Source organism: Amborella trichopoda, chromosome 7 (assembly GCF_054954075.1).
Source record: "Amborella trichopoda isolate Santa Cruz 75 chromosome 7, AtrichopodaSantaCruz75HAP2 v2.0, whole genome shotgun sequence".
NCBI lineage: Eukaryota > Viridiplantae > Streptophyta > Magnoliopsida > Amborellales > Amborellaceae > Amborella > Amborella trichopoda.
The window spans coordinates 30,900,625-30,924,687 of record NC_142342.1 but is presented as its reverse complement, the minus strand read 5'-3'; the positions used below and the strand labels follow the sequence as shown (position 1 = coordinate 30,924,687).

General features: G+C 35.5%; 1 protein-coding gene across 1 annotated transcript; it reads right to left on the bottom strand.

The window, feature by feature from the left end:
- Window positions 1-258: 258 nt before the first annotated feature.
- LOC148781339 (uncharacterized) lies at window positions 259-1,491 on the bottom strand. Its single transcript, XM_088871690.1, has 3 exons — window positions 1,373-1,491; window positions 1,211-1,286; window positions 259-1,121 (listed from the first exon to the last, which is right to left on the bottom strand). The coding sequence occupies exons 1-3, from the start codon at window positions 1,442-1,444 to the stop codon at window positions 355-357; spliced, it is 915 nt and encodes a 304-aa protein (XP_088727816.1). The 5' UTR covers window positions 1,445-1,491; the 3' UTR covers window positions 259-354.
- Window positions 1,492-24,063: the final 22,572 nt, after the last annotated feature.

Here is a 24,063-nt window from a genome sequence, read left to right as displayed (position 1 = left end):
GGGCTTTTCAAAAACCGATCCGGATCGGCGAATCGGCGATCCGGATCGGCGAATCGGCGGTCCGGATCGGAATCGGGTGAATCGGTCAGAATAAAGCTTCAAAAAAATCAAAAAAAATTATTAAAATTCATTATAAATATTGTTTTTTAGGAATTCAATAAAAAATGAGGGTACTCCATTAAGAATTTTCATGTTTTTGGATGAATATGCGAATATTGATATGTTCTTTCCCTGCATGAACCGCCATTCAACATTTAATTTACATCACACAAAAGGATAAATATAGAATTATCATGGAATAAGTATATCAACATACATGGACTACAATAAAGCATAAAATTAATAACATACGATCTAAAAATAAAATGATAGACGACGTTGTTGTTCTTCTTGGTCACGCTGGTGCCATTGATTGAATTCGTTTGACAATTCATTGATTTGATCTAAAAACGAATCATCGATATTAGCGGGCGTCTGACTATTCCCAAATCCCTGAGTGTTAGTGTTTTGTTGTGTTCCCAGTCCAAAATCCCCGAAGCTTGTCCATCCTTCATGCTCACCTGCACTGTCGTGCTCATCCCTACACTGTTGCTGTTGGGACTCGATATGTGAATAATATGGCTGGGATAGGGTGGCCTCAGAATCATCATCTCTCTCATTTTCTCTTAGACCCCCTTCCCACTCTCCCTCATTAGGTGCAATATCATCGACATATTGTGGATACATTGGCTGGCTGCTTCCTCTTTCATGCCGCTCATCAGTTTCTTCAATATCTTCATCACCGATAGCCTCAAGGAACGCTATCTTGTGCAACACTGGCTCCTCCTCTTCGACTACCCATCGGTCTGCTGTGTCTGTGACAAATATTGTGTCTAAGTCTATCGGCCCATAGTCTTCAAGCTTCCTTCTTATTTGTCGCTCTCTGAGGTTTAAATTATAATGAACGTAGACTAGTTTATGAAGCTTCTCAGAAGCGAGTCGATTCCTTCTAGTAGTGTGCAACCATTGGAACGTACTCCAGTTGCGCTCACAGCCAGTAGCAGAACATGTTTGGGAGAGCACCTTGATTGCTATCCTCTTTAGGTGAGGTGCATCAGTACCATATATCTCCCACCATTCAGCTGGATTAAAATGTAAAAAGCATTGTAAGGGCAAGAACAATTCATAAGATTAAATATATGAATAAACAAAATATTAACGAGGGGATAACCTGGATCCATCATAGTTCGAGAATTTCTGGCAAGTCTAGTTCCGAAGGATCCTATAGCATCCCTATACATAGCAAGCTAAAACAAATATATTACGTTTTAGTGCATTATTCCTCACAAATATAACAACTCAATGAAGTTCTTACCCAAACATTAAATAATACCTCTTGTATTGCTGCTACTTGGTTTCGATGGCTTCTCTCCAACCTTGCAATAATGTATCTGACCCCTTCCATAATCTTGTGGGGTTGTTCAGGTGTCAAATAGAAAAATTTTGGGTTGAAGTAGTAACCTAAAAAATATATAGGTAGAAAAATGTCATTTACAATTTCATAAAAAAATGATTTAAACTGAAACATTGTAATGATATAAATATATATTTACCAGCATAATGAATTGGACGTCCGAATTTGGTGTTCCACCTCTTTTCTATAATCTCGATCACTTTGCTAGCAAAATTACACTTCTCCCCAATAGCTGATTTCGCCCTCTCAATAACTTCATAAAGGATACCCATGGTAGCTTTCTTATCAGCATCCACCATTCTTAACACCGTGACCAAAGGGGCAGTGGCCTCTACAACACTGGAACATCGAGACCAGAACAGCCTATTTGAGATTATGTTATCCACTTTTACACCGGTACTGGACTTCGAGAGGCGGTCATTTAACCACTCTTCACAAGTAAACAATCTCTTTAATGCACCTTCAGATTGTCGAATGGAGTCCACAGCTAAGTAATCGGTCGCAAAGCGGGTTATGGCAGGCCTGATTATCTCTTTTTTCTTAGAGTGTTCTCTAAACAGAATAATATTTTCGAGTGGTTGTATATAAATCTCGACACCAACCTTGCTTCATCAAGAGTATCCTTCACAATTTTGATCTCACCGATTTCCTCTAACATAAGATCGATGCTGTGTGCAGCACACGGGGTCCATACTAGATGCTTCCTCTTATCCATCAACTTGCTGCCCGCAGAAACACATGCACGCGCATTGTCCGTAATAAACTGGACTACATGCTTATCCCCCACCTCCTCCACTATCTGATCATATAGTCGTACGTAGAAGTTTGCATCCTTCTTCGTCCCTGATACGTCTTTGCTAGACAAAAAAGCTGTACCTTTTGGGGAATAGGCCAAGAAGTTTAAAAACTCCTTTTTGCTAACTTTATTCAACCAACCATCACTCATGAGAGTAATTCCTGTCCTTGGCCAACTCTGTTTATATTCTTCAATCCACTTTTTAACTTCCTCTACCTCTTCGTCTAATATTGGCCCACGGAGCTCATATGCCGTCGGGGGTTTTACCCCGGGCCCGGCTCTCTGGATTGCACTAACCATAGGTGGAAAATATGGGCTATTGGCTGCATCAAAGGGAATCCCTTTATCGTAGAACCATTTACCAACATATCTCCCTAACATGTTTCTTGTACCTTTAACCATGCCTTTTAAGGTCATCTGTTGTGACTTAGGCTTTGAGAGAAATGGGTCTTTACGACCATGACCTGCAATACTGGCACTCCTAGGTAACTTAGAAACAATTTCTTCAACAACTGATTCTTCTTGATACATATTGCCACCAACCTCTCCATACATATTTGAGCTGGGCCCGCCATACATGCTCGAGCTGGACCCGCCATGCATATCTGAACTAGGCCCACCATGCATATCGGAGCTAGGCCCACCATGCATGTCTGAGCTAGACCCACCAGGCATTCTAAACCCACATTCCCTCTGATATTGTTCATATAAACTCAATTTTGTGGCCATGTCCAGCTCATTATTATATTGCTCTTTTAGGTCATAATTATATTGCTCTTCTGTATCATTCCTGCTTGATGGTGTATATAAACTAGCTATCTCCTCATTCATCCTATGTTTGGCAATTTTTTTACCTTTGCTAGCATTAAGAATTGCCACCATCTGTTTTTTTACATTACTAGGGACACTAGTGCATGCAGAAACTTCTCCCTTAACCCCTGCCAAGTGTTGCTTGAACCTATGTACCCCACTACTTATCACTCTTTGACAGTAATTACAAATAATTTTGTCTTGATCGTCGCTTGAAGCAAGCCCTTGGCTACCTCGGGTTTATTTGCTAAAACTTCTCCCATCAAAGAAGCCCAAGGCCCCCATGGCACAAAAGAAGCTTGCAGCCTTTGCTCCTTTTTTCTCTTCCCCGATTTGAGTTTTTGCCAAGTTCCTCTCTTCTGAGAATTTGTAATTGGAGATAAAGCCATCCCTTTACTAGCTAAAGTGGTTCGTACTCCATATACAAGACAAGCTAGAGTTTCCAGAACCAGAACAGTTTCTGCTTCTTGTTTTTTCTTTTTTCTTTTTTGTCTACATATTTTCTATACGTTTTTCACTGCGTCTTGCAAATTCCTTTTACCAAAATCCTTTAACCACCAGCGGTAGAAAGAGAAACAAGGAGAAAGTTAAAACCAAAACTAGCTAACCCAAATCACATATTTCTTCTTGTGTTTAAAGAGAGTATCAAAGTTGAGGTGAAGCCGACCCATCTCAAGGAGCCATTCATCCCCAAATCAAAGAGGCCCTCTACACGTATCTATTCCCGTCTAGTCACTATTAATCTTTCTCTCTCTAGCATTCCTTTTGCTGCCAAAAAATTAGAGATTGAGAACCCCATTTGTCCATCGATTCATCTTGATCATCAAATCTATGGTGAACACCATTGACCCCAATACCTTATGATTCCGGCCAAATCCTCCGGTAGCTCTGCTGGATTTGAACAGAAATACGGCATCCATTTTACCAATCTCGCCTATAACTCTCTCTCTCTCTCTTTAGCCTTTTTTGTGAAGTCTATGATAGCCTCTCTGCTACTGCTGGACATTGCGGCCGATGAATCGATCGGTGGGTTCAACCTAAAAGAGACTTGGTTGGTGCAAATTGAATTGTTCCCCTTAAAAGGTACGATCCCCAATATCTTATCTAGGGCTCGAGCCTCTCTCGAAGGGGTCTTGGAGCTGACTCAGACTATAAACTAGAAGTCTGGTCTCGGATAAGGCTTCTTCTCCCGCTTTGCCTCAGGCCCTCTTCTTCCTTGGTTCAAACGAAGGTCTAAGGATGTCTGTCACTATGAAGTAAGTTTTTTTTTTTTTCCCTTTTACAAAAAGGTGAAGAGGTGGTCCATATTATTTCAAGGAGGTTGTGGTTGTTTCCTCCATCGACTGTTAGCTTTTTTTGGGATTGGTCTTCTTGTTTTTGGTTCAGTAATATTTTTTTTTGGTTCAGTTATTTACATCCTGGAAGATATTGTGAATATAATCAAGAATCCTGACCCTAAAACTATTATCATTGAAAAAGAGTTCAATACTAGTGATAAATTAACTAGTACCCCTTTTAACGGACTCAATTATTTAAGTTAATAAAAAATTGTCTCGCTCTCTTTGATTCCGGGCGATCCAAGTTAGGACACATCAATGAAAGGAAAATAGTTCCTGTTATTGATGATCCCCTATATGAAGATTGGCAATCCAATGACCACAAGGTCATGAATTGAATTTTAAATTCCATAGAACCAAAGGTGGTCGAGATCTTTATTTCAATAGATGCTGCTGAAGAATTGTGGGATTGCGTAAAAAAAATGTATGGGAAAGAAAAAAATCTTTCTCGTGTTTTTGAGTTAAAGCAAGAAATTTCTAAAATCAAACAAGGAGATAAAACTACTGCTGAATATTTTGCTCTATTCAAAACATTATGGGATGAATTATTTTCTTATTCACCCATAGCAACTGACCTGAAGACCATTCAAAAGCGTGTTGAAAATTTCTTACACCCATAACAACTGGCCTGAAGACTATTCAAAAGCGTGTTGAACACGACAAATTTTTTTTATTCCTTGCTGGTTTGAATCCAAAGTATGAGAACCTTAGAAGTCAGATTTTGATGACTATTAAACTCCCAACATTTACAAATGTTTGTTCTACTATTCATCGGGAAGAAACTTGAAAAAAGGTTATCAATGTTGAAACAAAGTCTGAATCTGAAATAATTGAAAAATCAGTCTTTATTGCTGCTAAGGAGAATACTGAAAAAAAAAAGGATAATGTGTTTGAAAAAGAGGATATGGTGGAGTTAGGGGTTGTGGTAATAGACGTCCACTATGTTGTGATCACTGTAAAGGAATTGGTCATCTGGCTCATAGATGTTGGGAAAAGTACCCTTGCCTAAAGGCCCAATAGAAATAGAATGGGTGAACATTTATTTACTCAGACTGCCGATACTCAGATTTTTATGGATAAACTGGCTTAGTTCTTTCAAGATTTTTCAAAAAATGGCTCTTCTTCCACACAGGATCTATCTCGTGAGTCAGGTAACTTTTACTCTCTCCAATCTTTTTTTCCCTCTAATAATGATAGTTGGATTATTGATTCAGGGGCTACAAATCATATGACTGGAAATAAGAATTATTTGATGGCTTATCAAGATGTGTTTGTTAAAGCCCCTGTATCGATTGTAAATGGTTCATTCATTCATGTTAAAAGAATAGTGTATTGTACTTGTACTAAGAGCAGAAAACTTAGGTATTGTTTTTTTTTTTCTCAATAAACACCTATCATCTTATATTTTATGATTGTTATTTGCACATTGTTTGTTAGGTATGTATTTCTCTTCCCTGGTACAATTTGGGTCTCGAATAGCGGCTTGTATTATGTTGACCTTCTCTCTTTGTTTAATTTTGTGGACTTTGATAATGTCTCTCTCTCACCGGTGTTCATTCATTCCTTTGGGCCTTCCAAGAGTAGGTGTCCCTAATTGAATCATGGCAACTGATGGAGTGATATTATTCTATCGCCATGGCAGTTCCTTTGAGTGTAACTTGAATAATAAATGGATTTATGACAGAATCGGAACATAAAAGTCATAATGCATAATAGAATAATTAACTAAAGGAAACTAAATGGTCACATGGGATTTATAATGAGCTGTGAACCAAGCAATTCGAGTATTATGTATCAAGAAAAGGATTTTCCAAATATGGATTTAGTTGAATTAAGCGATGATGGGGACGTAATATGTATGCTGATGGTGGCTTTAAATGTTTGCCCATGCGTTGTAAACCAAACGTTGGAAGAGAGCATCAACCATTGAACTTGCCTATGCTCCATCGACGGGAAACAATTTTATGAGAAAAAGGACCTCCAATTATGTACTTTATTGCATTTAGCCCTATTACGCACCGAATGCATTCAACCCAGGCATAAATTTCGGGAAATTCTGGACTTTTTTGTAATATCGGAATTTTTCGACTGCAGGCATAAATATGTCATATCCTAAATTATATGTACTTTGGTACGTACCGAATGCTTGATATGTCTTCTCATAGCCAACCCAATAAACTAGCGAATGTCTCGATGACCAGTAATGAAGTTGAAGAGCATGAGTTAGAATCGGAGGACAAGCCACAAATTCAACATGATGAATCTTTTTGGGAAACAAAAACACAAATTCAAGGATGCTTTTGAGATAAGGCCCAGTGATGTAGATAAAAATTAGGGAATTCAAATTCTAATCTGTTTATAGGATTAGAATCGGAAGGTGCCTGTTTTTTTAGTTACGCTTAGATGTTTTAAAGATGAGATTAGGGATATTTAGTTAAAGTTTTTAGGTAGGATAGAAGTTACCCTTTGATGGGTCGAGGTGTTTATTTTATTTTTAGCAAATAAGTCTCATGAAGATATTGTTGGGGCTCACGTTATATTGATAGAATTAGAAAGGATTCATATTTTTATGGACATGACAGATATGGGAGAAAAGTAGAAGATTTATATAGGAGAAAAAAAAAAAATGAAATTCGAGAGACGTGGGTGGGTTAGAAGATTTACATATGAGAAAAAAAAAAAAGAAATTCTAGAGATGTGGGTGGGTTACTGTTAGGATATAGATATCTCAGGTTCATAATGATGTATATCAATATGAACCTGAGATGATTTGGTCTCTTTTTATCTTCTAGATACTTAATATTATCAAGAGATATATACCCATATATCCATAATGATGTATATCACTATGAACCTGAGATATCTATATCTTAATAGGTACGTGATTTAGAGAGAGAGATAGAGATAGATATAGCCCAGGAGATAGAGAGAGTATTTTTGGGGTTTTATTTTGTTTTAATTTATTCTCTTTATTTTGTTTATATTTAAAAAAGAAAAAATATCCCTCTTTTGAATGCGACGGTGAATTGAGTAAAGAAATAATTTTCTTTGATCTTAAAAAGATATCTTTGGGGTGGACTTCCTTGCAAATCAGATGATATAAACTCTCTACCATTTAATTATTATTTCACAATGCCACTAATACTTGCTCATAAGACAAAAAATCTGCAAGAAAATAAATTTTTTGAAAATTTTAGGTAAACCGAGCCATTTTGAAAGAGAACTTACTTGCACCTAAGCCAGGCCCATTGGCCCGGTCCCCCGGAGTTGGTAGCCAACTAAATTCTCCCATCATAGTCCTTAGTTATAGGCAAGCACCACCACCACTACTCCATAAAATGTTCATTTAATCAGGGCCATTGATCATCTGTGCCAGCGCCATTAAAGCAAGCATTAACGACTTTAACATAGAATTTGGCGGCATTTAATTATTTCGAACCAGTGTCAATAGTTCCGCTTTAATCATTTTGAGGTGTGCAAGGATTCATTGTCATGGTAGACTTAGTGATCCCAAAGGTGTATTGTATTATCATGGTACAGCTTAAACTTGAGAAGTCATGTGTTATCCCATTCTAAAGGCTAAAAAATTAATAAAAGAAGGGCAATAAGGACACCTAGAAATGGAGATAAGGAAACAAGAATATAGTGGTATCTATAAGTAGTCCATGAGAGTAATATGCTAGTATCTTAGCAGTACATATGCCTTGTATGTGTACGTTACATACAACATCACTACAAGAAGAATCTGGCCTTTAAACATTATTATTTACGGGATTGGATACATACTATTTATCTTTGGTACAAGGAGGTCACAATTACTTGTAACAATCCAATGTGAAATATGATAGTTTGAGTATGCCACAAAACTCCAAAAAAATTCTATTAAACTTTGAGCTTGGTCACAACCACTCAATTACACATCCACTAATCAATATTAATTTTGACCACCTTGTATCGAAAGTAAATGATATCATTATATATTTTCCCATTATTTATTAGAAGACTAGGAAGGATTGTAAATTATTGACATGTAATTACAAGTTTAATTGTAAATAGGGGTCATTGTGCTGCCCATATGTGAACCAAATAAAAACTTGAAAACACACTTGCATGTACCATCTCCCTACAAATCTCGCTGAAATGTTTATGGGGTCTTTGTGACTTTCTTTGTTTGTCATATCACTATCTTTGTGGGAACTGACAAGGCCTTACAACTAACCCTGGCTTCATGGGATGTGAAATTTTGGTCCTTGGAGGCAATTGGTGGTTGTCATGACATTGATCTATTATGACCGAACAAAAACAACGTAGATGTCGGTAGAATTGCTCATGTTGTGTAGTACATTCGTGAATTGTTTTTTAGTAAGTGCGATATTCATTAAAGTAATGAAAGGTTACAAGATAAAAGGGAAAAGTAGAAAAAAAGAGAAAAGAAAAAAAAAAAAACAGAAAAACACACGAAAGAGAAAAATAAAAAAGAAGAGAAAACAGCTAAGCAAAAGCTAAGATGATGAGAGAGGAGCAATAACCAGCTTAGCTAACGAATCTGTATCAGAGTTAAATCCGCGATGAACTGAAAAAAAGAGAGATCACGGTCCCTAAAAGCCGAAAGAATTTCATTCATGATTGCACTAAGCTTCCAAGGAACGAGACCTGGATGGAGACACTACGAGATAACTTTGACAAAGTCTCCTTCAATAGTATATTGGTGAAATGATACCAAAATTGGGCACATTAGGTCTTGCAATCGGATAGATCAGTAAGTGACATTGACTTAGATCCGATTCGGGTCTAATTTATAAACTCACCAGGTTAAGTCCAGAATCAAAAGTATGAACTTGATAGTTGAGTTGGCCTGGTCTACTTCTAGCCCATACCTAACCAAGTCAATGTAGCAAAAAATACAATAGGGTTGATAATGCAACACTCTAGAGAGAGCCAATAAAAACTTTAAGATAGAAAAGACCAAATGGAAAATTGTTTTTAACTTTGTTAGCATACTATTATTTCTATTACTTTATACAATTTCCCTCTCTCTTACATCACACTTTCACTCCTATGTTTATTAAATACACATTAGGATCTAAGAACCCTCATAGATGCAGAAACATGAATCCCACCAAATTCGTGTATTTGTCCAGCTAGAAATAAAACAAGAGAGAGCACAAACCATAATATGAGAAATAAAGCATGAAACATACACACCACAAGACCATAAAGTTTTACGTGGTTCATCCAAAAGTGCTACATCTACGGGTATGACAAATTGAAATCTACTATACCAATGGAAGTTATATTACGAATTTTGGGACATAGAGTTACTTCTATAACCCTCGACAAAACCTAGTCGAGTAAACTCTTTTAGACCCAGTCTCCCAATCGTTACTATCGTCAACATCTCATATCTAATCCATAACAAAACCATTGTCAAAGAAGAAACCATCACCATTCCACAGCTAAACCATTGTCAAGGAGGAGAAAACCATCACCATTCCACAGCTAAACCATTGTCAAGGAGGAAAACCTTGAGAGCAACCAATACTTTCTCTCTCAAAAAGGAGAAACCACCTAAAATCTTTATGGGAACCGCTTTTCTCTAAGAAACCAGCCTCTCAATCAACATGAGGCACAACATGAGGCACAACGTGGAGTTTCTCTCCATATTAAACTCTCTTCGTTCTAAAGGGGATGCCTTGCCTCTCATACTAGGAGGCCCCTGCCTCTCTCTATCTCTAGAGGAAGCCACATTTCCCATATCATGACCCAAATAGAGCACACAAATTCTCTGCACTTTCATCCAATATATATAAGGTTAGAAATCCATATCAAATAGAAAACTTCCTACAGATGTTATATATATCTCAATAATCAAGAGATATATCCTAGAGTCATATATTTTGGATTTCTGTTTACTTTAGAAAAATTATCAATATCAATCCCAATTCCACATAATATGGGATTTCCTTACATAGGTGTTTTTAGATAATCACCATCCAACAATCTCCACTTTGATATCAAAATTACCTGCTCACTATGCCAACATCTAATGGATTGCTTTATGAATTATTTATCTTTTGCCAAATAAACTCTTTGATCATTCTTGCTGAAAAAATTGTCTTTGCTATCATATTTCTCCACCTCACATAAAACACTCGCATACTTAGCCATGTGTTTTTCTTCAATTGAATGCACAAACACTAAACTTGTATTGAACCATGTGCTCTGATACCACTTGTTAGGGTTAATAACCCTCTTAGATGTAGAAACAAGAATCCCAAAAGTTGGATCCCACCAAGATCGTGTACTTATCCAGCTAGAAACAAAATTGGAGAGAGCATGAGCCATAATACGAGAAATAAAGTGTGAAATACACGCGTCATAAAAACACAAATATTTACGTGTTTCACCTCAGAAAGGCTACATCCACGGGCATGACAAACTAAAATCCACTATACCCATGAAAGTTACATTAAAGATTTTGGGATTTAGAGTTACCTCTACAACCCTCGACAAACAGTTGAGTAAACCCTTTTAGACCCAATCTTCTGATCGGGACCATCGTCAACCTCTCATCTCTATTCCACAGCTAAACCATAGTCCAGGAAGTGACCATCTCCATTCCACAGCTAAACCACTGTCCAAGAGGAGAGGCTTGAGAGCATCCGAGACTTTCTCTGTAAAAGGGAATTATCCAAAATCTTCATGAGAGCCGCTTTTTTTTAAGAAACCAGTTTTTCAATTTGTATGAGGCACTATAGGAAGCTCTATTCTCTCGGAAGGTGTCACACCCCAAGAATTTACAGTACTATTATTCCTGAGATGTGACAGACAAAACATATATACATCTATTGATAGGACAAATTTACAGTGGCGAGGTCTTACAAAGTAAATAAAGAAAGCTAGCACAACAACAGTATCTTCCAAGGTTGATCTTGACTAGCACTCAAAATGAATCCGCAGTTATCCTGAAAAAATGTTTAATATAGTTTGATGAGTTTGGCTACTCAGTAAGTGATCATCATAATCCTAAAAGTAATCAGGATTGAAAGATATCAATATTTTCCAAAATGAGATCTATTAACAGAAATGCATCAACAGTTTCTCTTTCAATAAATGCATAATTAAGTATAATCCGAGTAATTGAAATGCTTATAACACTTTTAACGGCAGTACATAATTCAAAGGATTTCACAAAATACCCTACTGGCGTCCCAAGTAGGTCACCTATATACCCCATCAGCGTCCTGATGGGTCCACTTAATCCCTATCGGCGTCCCAGATAGGTCTACTTAATCCCTGCAGGTCCACTTATACCTCACCGGCGTACCGGATGAGTCCACTTAATCCCTGCCAGCGTCCCAGATTGGTCCACTTATACCTCACCGGCGAACCGGATGAGTCCACTTGCATACTTAAATTATTTCTAAATCTCTTTAAACATTCGAAAGCAGCAATATCATGTACTCAACATATCACTGAAATCATTAATATGAATTTCACTTAAACCATTAATAACAGTCACTCTCTATAACATTTCAAAAATAACCAATCAAATATTTTGGGCTCAAATTTAGAAAGGTAGAAGTTTGTAAAGGCATTCTAGCATAATTGCCAATTTAATATGTATAGAAAAACTCTTATAAAAATTCAAGAATACGGAATTATCACAATTTATGGGATATCAATCCACAAATAAACATTTCACAACAATACTATAATCAATTGCAAAAATGTCAATTTTTTTAAAATAATAAGGCAGTCATTTGCACATGAATTTTACAATGTCTAAATATTCAGAACAGTAGAAAGAAATATCACAATTTTACTAAAAGCAGAAATATCACATTTATTTCTAACAATAAACTAGAAAAATAAATAAATTTATTTTTCTAATTTACAGCATTCAAAATTTCTAACATAGATAAGATATCACAATTTTTATTAAAAAGATTATTTTTCAAGATAATGAGGTCACGTGCGCATAAAATTTATCGCGCCTAAAATTCATGATAATATGCAGAAATATTTATTTCATTTCATTTTTAAAAAGAATGGATTATTTTTCGAGACAATGGGGTCACTTACACACAAAACTTATAAAATAAAGATCCTGGACGGAAATATCACTATTTATTAAAAACAGACTATTTTTCAGGAAGATGATGTCACTTACACACAAAACTGATCAAATAAATATTCTAGACGGAAATATCACTATTTATTAAAAATAGACTATTTTTCAAGAAGACGATGTCACTTACTCACAAATATTTGAGAGGGAGCTTCCAATAAAAATTCGGTTCGAGAGAGGAGTTCACTGTGTTTCGACCAGAGAGAGAGAGAGAGATCTCAAAATTTTGTAAGGTAGGAGTGCTCACCTCCCCTATTTAAATTCTTATAACATATTATTATAATATTTTATTACGCTCTACCTCATACCTGAGGTGTCGCGTTAAGCGTCTGCTTTTAACATACAAAAACCACGTCCGCTAAAGGACGTGGCCAGCAGCAAGCAGCAAATGCAAAGGCTGCAAACAAAAGCAGCAGCAAAGGTTTAAACCAAGTAAAAAGTTTTGAAAATAGTGATGGTCCCCAAGGACCATCATACTCAATCAGACCATCACCTATTTAAAAGCATCTTTTCTCCCCTCTTTTTATTTTTATTTTTTTTTTTTTGAAATTTTAGGATTGTTACATTCTTTCCCCCTTAAAGAAATTTAGTCCTCTAAATTTGTGTGCCTGATTACTGAAAAAGATAGGGGTATTTTTCTCTGATTTCGTCTTCTCGTTCCCAAGTCGACTCTTCTCTTGAATGGTACTGCCATAATACACGGACCAAAGGAATCTCCTTGTTACGCAACACTTACACCCTTCTATCCAGTATCAAAATTGGCTGCTCAATGAAGGATAGGTCATTTCTGATCGGTAAAGGTTCATATTTTAAGATATGGGATGGGTCGGGCTGATATTTTCGTAGTGAAGATACATGAAAGACATTATGGACATTTGCCAATTCGGGTGGTAAGGCAAGTCTATAAGCGACACCTCCGATTCTTTCCAGGATTTGAAATGGTCCGATGTAACGTGGGCTCAACTTTCCTTTCTTGTCGAATCTCATAAGGCCCTTTATTGGTGAGATTTTTAGGAAAACTCGATCACTTTCCTCAAATTCAAGATCTCTCTTTCGGTTATCGGCATAACTCTTTTGCCGACACTGAGCTGTCCTGAGCCTTTCACAAATTAATGTTATTTTATATGTGGTTATCTGGACAATTTCGGGCCCCAAAAGCTTTCTTTCACCAACCTCGTCCCAACATATGGGTGACCTGCATTTCCTTCCATACAGGGCTTCATATGGTGCCATCTGAATACTGGCTTGGAAGCTATTATTATAAGCAAACTCAATCAGGGGTAAATGGTCATCCCAGCTTCCTGTAAGGTCAATAACACAGGCCTTCAGCATATCTTCCAAGGTTTGGATGGTCCTCTCCGATTGTCCATCAGTTTGGGGGTGAAAGGCAGTACTAAAGGTGAGTCTCGTCCCCATGGCTGACTGTAATCTAGCCCAAAATTTAGAAGTAAACCGAGTATCCCTGTCCAATACAATACTGACAGGAACTACATGCAACCGCACTATTTCCTTAATGTACAGCTGAGCCAGTCGATCCAAAATGTACGTCGTGCGAATCGGTAGAAAGTGGGCAGCTTTGGTTAACCGGTCCACAATGACCTAAATGCTATCATGTCCTGAATTTGTTCTAGGCAAGCCAGAGACAAAATCCATAGAGATGTACTCCCATTTCCATTCTGGGACCGGTAAAGGCTGCAACAACCCAGCGGGCCTTTGATGTTCAGCTTTTACTTGCTGGCATGTTAGGCATTTAGACACAAATAGTGCTACCTCTTTTTTCATATTATTCCACCAAAAGGTTTTTTTTAGGTCCTGATACATTTTAATACTTCCGGGATGTATTGTATAACGAGAATGATGTGCTTCTTCTAAGATAGCTTTCTTTACACTCTCATCATTCGGGACACAAACCCGACCTTTGAATCTTAGCAAATCCTCACTACATATAGAGAATTCATCTCTCTTTCATTGCTTCACCTCTTCTATAATTGTTATAAGCTGAGGGTCTTTCTTTTGTGCCAATCGAATCTGTTGGATTAATTGGGGTTCCACCTTAATATTGGCAATCATACTTACCACACCATTAATGGACGGAGTTGGATGCCAATCCACTATTTCCTCTAACAATAGCATTTCTTGGATCATTAGATGAGCTAAGACTCCCGTAGATTTTCTACTTAGAGCGTCGGCCACAACGTTAGCTTTTCCTGAATGATAATGGAATGTACAATCATAATCTTTTAAGAAATCCATCCATCTTATCTGCCGCATATTTAAATCCTTCTGAGAGAAAAGGTATTTCAAACTCTTATGATCCGTGTATATTACGAATTGCTCACTATATAGATAATGCCTCCATATTTTCAAAGTGAATACTATTGCGGCTAGCTCCAAATCATGAATTGGATATTTTTTCTCATATTCTTTCAACTGTCTGGATGCATATGCCACTACTTTCCCATATTGCATTAATACACAGCCCAAACCTTTATGTGAAGCATCACTATAAATCACAAATCCCCCACTCCCCTCAGGAATAGTTAAAATAGGTGCTGAAGTTAACCGAACTTTTAGTTCTTGAAAACTCTCCTCACATTCACTTGTCCATTCAAATTTGATATTTTCTGTATCAATCGAGTCAATGGGGTTGCGATTCGAGAAAATCCTTCTAAAAATTTTCTGTAATATTCTGCCAATCCCAAAAAGCTTCGAACTTCAGTCACATTGCTTAGTTGTTTCCAATTAACAACGGCTTCAACCTTTGAAGGATCAACTGATAGACCTTCTTTTGATATGACATGTCCTAAAAATGTCACTTGTTCAAGCCAAAATTCACATTTACTAAGTTTAGCATACAATTTCTTCTCTCTTAATATTTGCAATACCATTCTTACATGCTGCTCATGTTCCTTCTGATTCTTGGAATAAATTAAAATATCATCGATGAATACTACAATAAATTTATCCAAAAAGGGCTTAAAGATCCGATTCATCAAATCCATAAATGCAACTGGTGCATTGGTTAATCCAAAAGGCATGACTAAAAATTCATAATGGCCATACCTTGTTCTGAAAGCTGTCTTGAGTACATCTTCATTTTTAATCTTAAGCTGATGGTATCCAGATCTAAGATCAATTTTTGAAAACACTTGTGATCCTTGTAATTGATCAAATAAATCATCAATTCTAGGTAATGGATACTTATTTTTTACTGTCACTTGGTTTAACTGTCTATAATCAATACACAATCTCATAGTCCCATCTCTCTTTTTGACAAACAGTACTAGAGCACCCCAAGGTGACACACTGGGCCTGATAAAACCTTTATCTAATAATTCTTCCAATTGTTGTTTCAGTTCTTTAAGTTCTGCAGGAGCCATTTTGTAAGGTGCCTTAGAAATTGGTGCTACCCCTGTTACTAATTCAATGGAGAATTCAATTTCCCTGTCCTGCGGTAATCCTGGCAATTCTTCAAGAAAAAAGTCGGGAAATTCTCGAATAACCGGAGTGGTATCCAAATTTATTTCTTCCTTCCTATCTTCTTTGATATAGACAAGAAAGCCTTGACACCCTTTTCGAAGGAGACGATTAGCTCGAATACAAGAGATTAAATATGATGGGGAGTCTTCTTTGACACCATTGAAGTAAAATACTGGTTGATTCGAAATACTAAAGGTAACAATTTTCTTATAACAATCAATACTTGCATGGTATGCAGAAAGCCAATCCATGCCTAAGATTACATCAAAATCTTGAATTTCCAGGAGTATTAAATCAACCAACAGTTCTTTTTCTTCTATCTTTATTACACATGATTTGTACATTATATTGATGTTAATTGAATCTCCCATCGGTGTGGCTACCTCTAGAATGTATTCTAATTGTTCTGGTTCTACCTTTAAGTGGCATGCAAAGTGTTGTGACACAAATGAATGAGTAGATCTTGGATCAATCAAAACATGAGCTACTTTTTGAAAGATAGTAAGAGTACCTTGGATCACTGATTTTGAGGCCTGAGCGTCTTGCTCGGTAATCGCAAATACTCTTCCCTTCATCTGAGGCTTTGGAGCTATCTCTCCCTGCTTTGGAAGCAGTTGTGTCTGTAAGCTAGGACATTGTTTAATCTGGTGTCCCAATTTTCCACATTTAAAACAGGATCCAGTATTCCAATAACAAGGGCTTGATCCATGAATTTTCCCACATTTTCTACATGGTTCTATTGGGTTTTGAAATGACGAGGGCCTTGGCTTCTTGTTTGGCCTTTCAAACTGTTGTCGATTAGATGATGTAGATCTAACATGACTGTTTTGATTTTTCGTCTTTTGGTAATCTTCAAAATCTTTTTCGACAATTTGGGCACGATCCACTATTTCAGCATAAGTTCTTAATTTCAAGACTGATATTCTGCTCCTAATAGCTGGCCTGAGACCCCTTTCAAATTTCTTCACCTTTTTTGCCTCATTGTTAATCATATGTGGTGCAAACCTGGCCAATTCAGTAAACTTGGCCTCGTACTGTGCTACTGTCTTATTTCCTTGGATTAATTCTAGAAATTCCATTTCTTTTTGGTCTCGAATAAAATCTGGGAATTATTTTTCATTAAATGCCTCTAGAAATACTTCCCAAGTCAAGGTTTTATTTTCTTTGACCAATACTCCTTTTGCCATTCGCCACCAGTGTTGTGCCTCACCTTCTAACATAAAAATTGCCAAGGCCACCTTCCTATCATCAGGACATTCTATAACCTCGAATATTTTTTCCAATTGCATAATCCATCGCTCGGCTTTCAGTGAGTTTACAGCACCCTTAAAAGAAGGTGGGTTTAATTTCTTAAATTGTTCGATATTACTCCCACCATTTCCTGTAACTGACTGCCTGGGTGGATTGTTGTTTTCCATCTGATGTTGCATTAGAGCAACCATATTTTTCAAAGCTTTGTGAATTCCTTCCATATTGGCTTCAGCTATTCCGAATCTTGACTTTATCCCGGTCTGTACACACAATAAATATGATTTTAAGTACATTCTTTTTAAATTTCCTAAGGATCTTAAACCTATTGCTCTGATACCATAATTGTCACACCCCAAGAATTTACAGTACTGTTATTCCTGAGATGTGACAGACAAAACATATATACATCTATTGATAGGACAAATTTACAGTGACGAGGTCTTACAAAGTAAATAAAGAAAGCTAGCACAACAACAGTATCTTCCAATATTGATCTTGACTAGCACTCAAAATGAATCCGCAGTTATCCTGAAAACATGTTTACCAAAGTTTGATGAGTTTGGCTACTCAGTAAGTGATCATCATAATCCTAAAAATAATCATGATTGAAAGATATCAGTATTTTCCAAAAGGAGATCTATTAACAGAAATGCATCAACAGTTTCACTTTCAATAAATGCATAATTAAGTATAATCCGAGTAATTGAAATGCTTATAACACTTTTAACGGCAGTACATAATTCAAAGGATTTAACAAAATACCCTACTGGCGTCTCAAGTAGGTCACCTATATACCCCATCAGCGTCCTGATGGGTCCACTTAATCCCTATCGGCGTCCCAGATAGGTCCACTTAATCCCTGCAGATCCACTTATACCTCACCAGCGTACCGGATGAGTCCACTTAATCCCTACCGGCGTCCCAGATAGGTCCACTTATACCTCACCGGCGAACCGGATGAGTCCACTTGCATACTTAAATTATTTCTAAATCTCTTTAAACATTCGAAAGCAGCAATATCATGTACTCAACATATCACTGAAATCATTAATATGAATTTCACTTAAACCATTAATAACAGTCACTCTCTATAACATTTCAAAAATAACCAATCAAATATTTTGGGCTCAAATTTAGAAAGGTAGCAGTTTGTAAAGGCATTCTAGCATAATTGCCAATTTAATATGTATAGAAAAACTCTTATAAAAATTCAAGAATACGGAATTATCACAATTTATGGGATATCAATCCACAAATAAACATTTCACAACAATACTATAATCAATTGCAAAAATGTCAATTTTTTTAAAATAATAAGGCAGTCATTTGCACATGAATTTTACAATGTCTAAATATTCAGAACAGTAGAAAGAAATATCACAATTTTACTAAAAGCAGAAATATCACATTTATTTCTAACAATAAACTAGAAAAATAAATAAATTTATTTTTCTAATTTACAGCATTCAAAATTTCTAACATAGATAAGATATCACAATTTTTATTAAAAAGATTATTTTTCAAGATAATGAGGTCACGTGCGCATAAAATTTATCGCGCCTAAAATTCATGATAATATGCAGAAATATTTATTTCATTTCATTTTTAAAAAGAATGGATTATTTTTCGAGACAATGGGGTCACTTACACACAAAACATATAAAATAAAGATCCTAGACGGAAATATCACTATTTATTAAAAACAGACTATTTTTCAGGAAGACGATGTCACTTACACACAAAACTGATAAAATAAAGATTCTAGACGGAAATATCACTATTTATTAAAAATAGACTATTTTTCAAGAAGACGATGTCACTTACTCACAAATATTTGAGAGAGAGCTTCTGATAAAAATTCGGTTCGAGAGAGGAGTTCATTATGTTTCGATCAGAGAGAGAGAGAGATCTCAAAATTTTTTAGGGTGGGAGTGCTCTCCTCCCCTATTTAAATTCTTATAACGTATTATTATAATATTTTATTACGCTCTACCTCATACCTGAGGTGTCGCGTTAAGCGTCTGCTTTTAACATACGAAAACCACGTCCGCTAAAGGACGTGGCCAGCAGCAAGCAGCAACTGCAAAGGCTGCAAACAAAAGTAGCAAAGGTTTAAACCAAGTAAAAAGTTTTGAAAATAGTGATGGTCCCCAAGGACCATCATACTCAATCAGATCATCACCTATTTAAAAGCATCTTTTCTCCGCTTTTTTTTTTTTTTTTTTTTTTTTTTTGAAATTTTAGGATTGTTACAGAAGGGGAGGCCTTGCCTCTAATGCATAGGAGGCCCCTGCCTCTCTCTCTCTAGAGGAAGCCACCTTTCCTAGACCCAAACAGGGCATACAAATTCTCTGTATTTTCATCTCATATATATAAGATTAAAAATCCATATCAAAATGGAAATTTTCTATAGAAGAGATATATCCCAGAGTCCTAATCTTTTGGATTTCTATTTTCTTTAGGAAACTTATCAATATCAATCTCAATCTCACATGATATGGGATTTCCTTTTGTGGGTGATTTTGAATTATCTTCATATCCAACAATACATTATTTATCTTTGTCTAAAAAGTCCACATTTCAAATCTCTCTCCAAGCCCGTGTTGTCTTTAATTTCTCTCCTTAAGCCCATAATTCCTCTCTCTCTCTCTCTCTCTCTCTCTCTCTAAGTCTACGTCGAGAGGTGAAATTATTCTCTTTTGGCAAAAGCTACTATACTCTCAAAAGGATTTAACATTGATCTCTAATCTAACTCTCGATAAACACAAACGTATGTGCTCGCATATGCACGCCTTTGCCTATATAATTTGAGCTTAATTAATACAAGGGAAAGTTTATATAGAGCCGAGGCTCTAAACAATTAAATTTGAGCCTACCTCAAAAATTTCACTAGAAGGGGTTGTTTATGCCTAAATATCTTCAAATTGATCATCTCGACATCAAGATGCATGGACATGAGAAAAACATGGATTTCAAGTTTTGGAAATAGTGCATTTTGTAACGCATTTTTGGACCATCAATTTTCAAGATTTTCAAGTTTTCATAGATCTGTCGATCTACACTATTTTTGAAGCTTTAAAATTTATAAATAAATATGAAAATATAATTTAAGCCTATCACAAAGATTTCTAGTATTGAAACCACATTTTTCATCACTATTTGAAGGTAGGCTCTAATTTGATTCTTTAAAGCCTAGCCACTATGCAAACCGCACCCTTAATAAAATATTAACTCATCTAAAATAAAATTATGTCCAAGATTATGCAAAACCAAAACTTTGTTTTGATAGGAAAATGAAAATCAATATGGTGAGATATATACGGTTAGTAATGAGGAATAAATTTGATAAAAGCCTCACCCCTGTTAAATGATTATGACTTGTCATCATCTTAGGGTTCTAGGTCATACAATAATTAAGAGGCTTATGAGAATTCCTGCCTTTTTGTAAGCAATAGAATATCAGATTTTCGTAGTCAAATTATTTCACTACCCCATAATGCTTTTTATTTTTATTTTTGTCTCATTTGCAATATCTATTGAAAAGATAAAGACACATTTTATATCAAATAATCGACATAAAATTACTTAATGAGATTGGGATTGATAAGTTATCTGATGCATTCATAGATACTATAGTCAATTATCTGATGCATCATTTAGAGATAATTTTTCTCTCTAAAAAATGCATCATTTAACTTTTCTCTAAATGATACATTTTTTAGAGAGATAAACTCTCTATATGACGCATTTTTTAATTTTCTCATTTACTATAATAACTATGAATGCATCAGATAATTTTTTAACTATAGCAAATGATGCATTTCATGGGATTGGGATTCATGTTGATAAGTTTCCTGAAATATAGATAAATAAAAAAGATTAGAACTCTAGGATATATCTCAATATTCTTGAGACATATGAGAAAAAGTGGCTTCCTCTAGAGAGAGAGAGAGAGAGAGAGAGAAAGGGAGGCAGGGGCCTCCTGTGCATGAGAGGCAAGGCCCTTCCTTCAGGGAGAAGAGAGCTTTCTGTAGAGAGAAACTCCATGGTGTGCCCCATGTAGATTGAAAGGTTGATTTCTTATATAGAAGCGCTTCTCATGAAGATTTTGAGTGATTTCTCCTTTTAGAGAGATAAAGTCTCAGATGATCTCAAGGCTCTCCTTCTGAACTGTGGTTTAGCTGTAGAATAAAGATGGGAGACTGGGTCTAAAAAGATTTATTCGACTGGTTTTGTTGAGGGTTATAGAGATAGCTCTAAATCCCAAAATCTGTAATGTAACTTTCATTTGTATAGTGATTTCAGTCTGTCGTGCCTGTGGATGTAGCCCTTCTGAGGTGAACCACATGAATCTCTGTGTTCTTGTGGTGTATGTCTGTTTTGTGCTTTATTTCTCGTAATATGGCTTATGCTCTATCCTATTTTGTTTCTAGCAGGATAAACACACGATCTTAATGGTATCCAACTTTTGGAATTCTTTTTTCCGCATCTAAAAAGATTCTTAAATCCTAACAAGTGGATCCCTCTCCAAACCCGTGTTGTCTTTAATTCCTCTATCTCTTAGAGAAAAGTTAAATGATGCTTTTTTTAGAGAGAAAATTTATCTCTAAATGATGCATCAGATAATTTACTGTAGTATCTATGAATGCATCAAATAACTTATCAATCCCAATCCCATTAAGTAATTTTATGTAGGTTTATTTGATAATAAATGTGTTTTTATCTTTTTTAACAGAGATTGTAAATGAGACAAAAAAAGAAGAAAAAAGCATTATTTTCAATGAAATGATTTGACTACAAAAATCTGATATACTATTGGTCACAGAAAGGTAGGAATTTTCATAAGTTTCTTAATTATCGAATGACTTAGAACCCTCGGATGATGAGAAGTCACAATCTTTTAATAACGGTGAGTCTTTTATCAAATGTTATTCCACGTTACTAACTGTATATATATCACTATATTGATTTTCATTCTCCTATCAAAATAAAGTTTTCTTTTTGCATAATCTTGGACATATTTTTATTTTATATGAACTAATATTTTATATCAATATTGAATACTTTTAAGAGTATAATAGCTTTTGCCAAAAAAAAATAATTTCACCGCTTGGGGTGGACTTAGAGAGAGAGAGAGAGGAATTATGGCGCATTCTCTCTCTCTAAAGATAATTTCAATCTCTAAAAAATTTCAATAGTTTTTTTCTCTAAAATTAGAAATAATTTTTTTTCTCTAAAATTTTAAGATACTTTCTCTTTTTAAAACGTAAAATTTGATATATTATCTTTCTCTAATTCGTTGGGTTGTTTTTGTGGAATTAATTATCTTTTATAAACTGCATGTCTCTATAATAGGGAAATCTAGTTGGAAATCAATTTCAGAGGGTAGAGACAATGATAAGAAATTCTTTATTTTTTGGTTGAAATGAAGAAAACAATCATGGGCGGAAATACATTTAAGTCCTAAAATTTCAATCCAAACATTAGAAATGTATCATTTCAACTGAAATACATTTATGGAAATGTATTTTGTAGTATCCAAACCAGCGTTTTAAAAAACGCCGAGTCGAACCAGACTCGCCCGGTTCGACTCGAAAATCGTGAAATGGGACCGGATCGCCTAAAAAATTGGAAATCGTCCGGTTCTAGAGAGAACCGGACGATTCTGTACAGTGAATCGTTGATTCACTGTACCGAATCGGCGAGTCCGAACAGTGAATCGGCGAGTCCGTACGGATTTTTTATTTATTTTTGTTTGTAATCCATGATAGATTTTTTTGTAATACTTGATCGATTTTTTTGTAATCCATGATCGAATTGTTTTTTCTTTTTTGTAATCCATGATCGAATTTTTTGGTTTTTTGTAACCCATAATAGAATTTTTTGTAATCCATGATCGAAATGTTTGTTTTCTTTTCTTGTAATCCATGATCGATTTTTTTGTTTTTTTTTTTGTTTTTGTAACCCATGATAGAATTTTTTGTAATCCATGATCGAATGTTTTGTAATACATGATCGAAATGTTTATTTTTTTTTTGTAATCTATGATCGAAATGTTTGTTTTTTTTATTGTAATCCATGATTGAATTTTTTGTTTTTTGCTTTTTTTGTAACCCATGATAGAGTTTTTTGTAATCCATGATTGAATTTTTTGTAATCCATGATCGAACTATTTTTTTCTTTTTTTGTAATCCACGATTGAATTTTTTGTTTTTTTTTGTTTGTTTTTTTTTGTAATCCATGATCGAATTTTATGTAATCCATGATCGAATTTTATGTAATCCATGATTGAATTTTTTGAAAATTTGTGATTTTTTTTTTTAATCCATGATCGAATTTTTTTTTGTAATCCATGACAGAATTTTTTGAAATTTTGTGATTTTTTTTTTAATCCATGATCGATTTTTTTGAAAATTTGTTTTTTTTTTTTTTAATCCATATTATTCAAAGAGAAAATGAGAGAGATGATGATTCTGAGGCCACCCTATCCCAGCCATATTATTCACATATCGAGTCCCAACAGCAACAGTGTAGGGATGAGCACGAAATACTGTAAATTAAATGCTGAATGGCGGTTCATGCAGGGAAAGAACATATCAATATTCGCATATTCATTCAAAAACATGAAAATTCTTAATGGAGTACCCTCATTTTTTATTGAATTCCTAAAAAACAATATTTATAATGAATTTTAATAATTTTTTCGAATTTTTTTTAAGCTTTATTCTGACCGATTCACCCGATTCCCGATCAGGATCCCCGATTCGTCGATCCGAATAGGTTTTTTAGAAATCCGATCCGGATC

Coding starts and splice junctions, on each gene's coding strand:
- LOC148781339 (XM_088871690.1), bottom strand. CDS start 1,444: ATGGAAGGGGTCAGATACATTATTGCAAGGTTGGAGAGAAGCCATCGA. Junction 1,287..1,372: donor AAGTAGCAGCAATACAAGAG/GTATTATTTAAT, acceptor TATTTGTTTTAG/CTTGCTATGTATAGGGATGC. Junction 1,122..1,210: donor TCGAACTATGATGGATCCAG/GTTATCCCCTCG, acceptor ATTTTAATCCAG/CTGAATGGTGGGAGATATAT.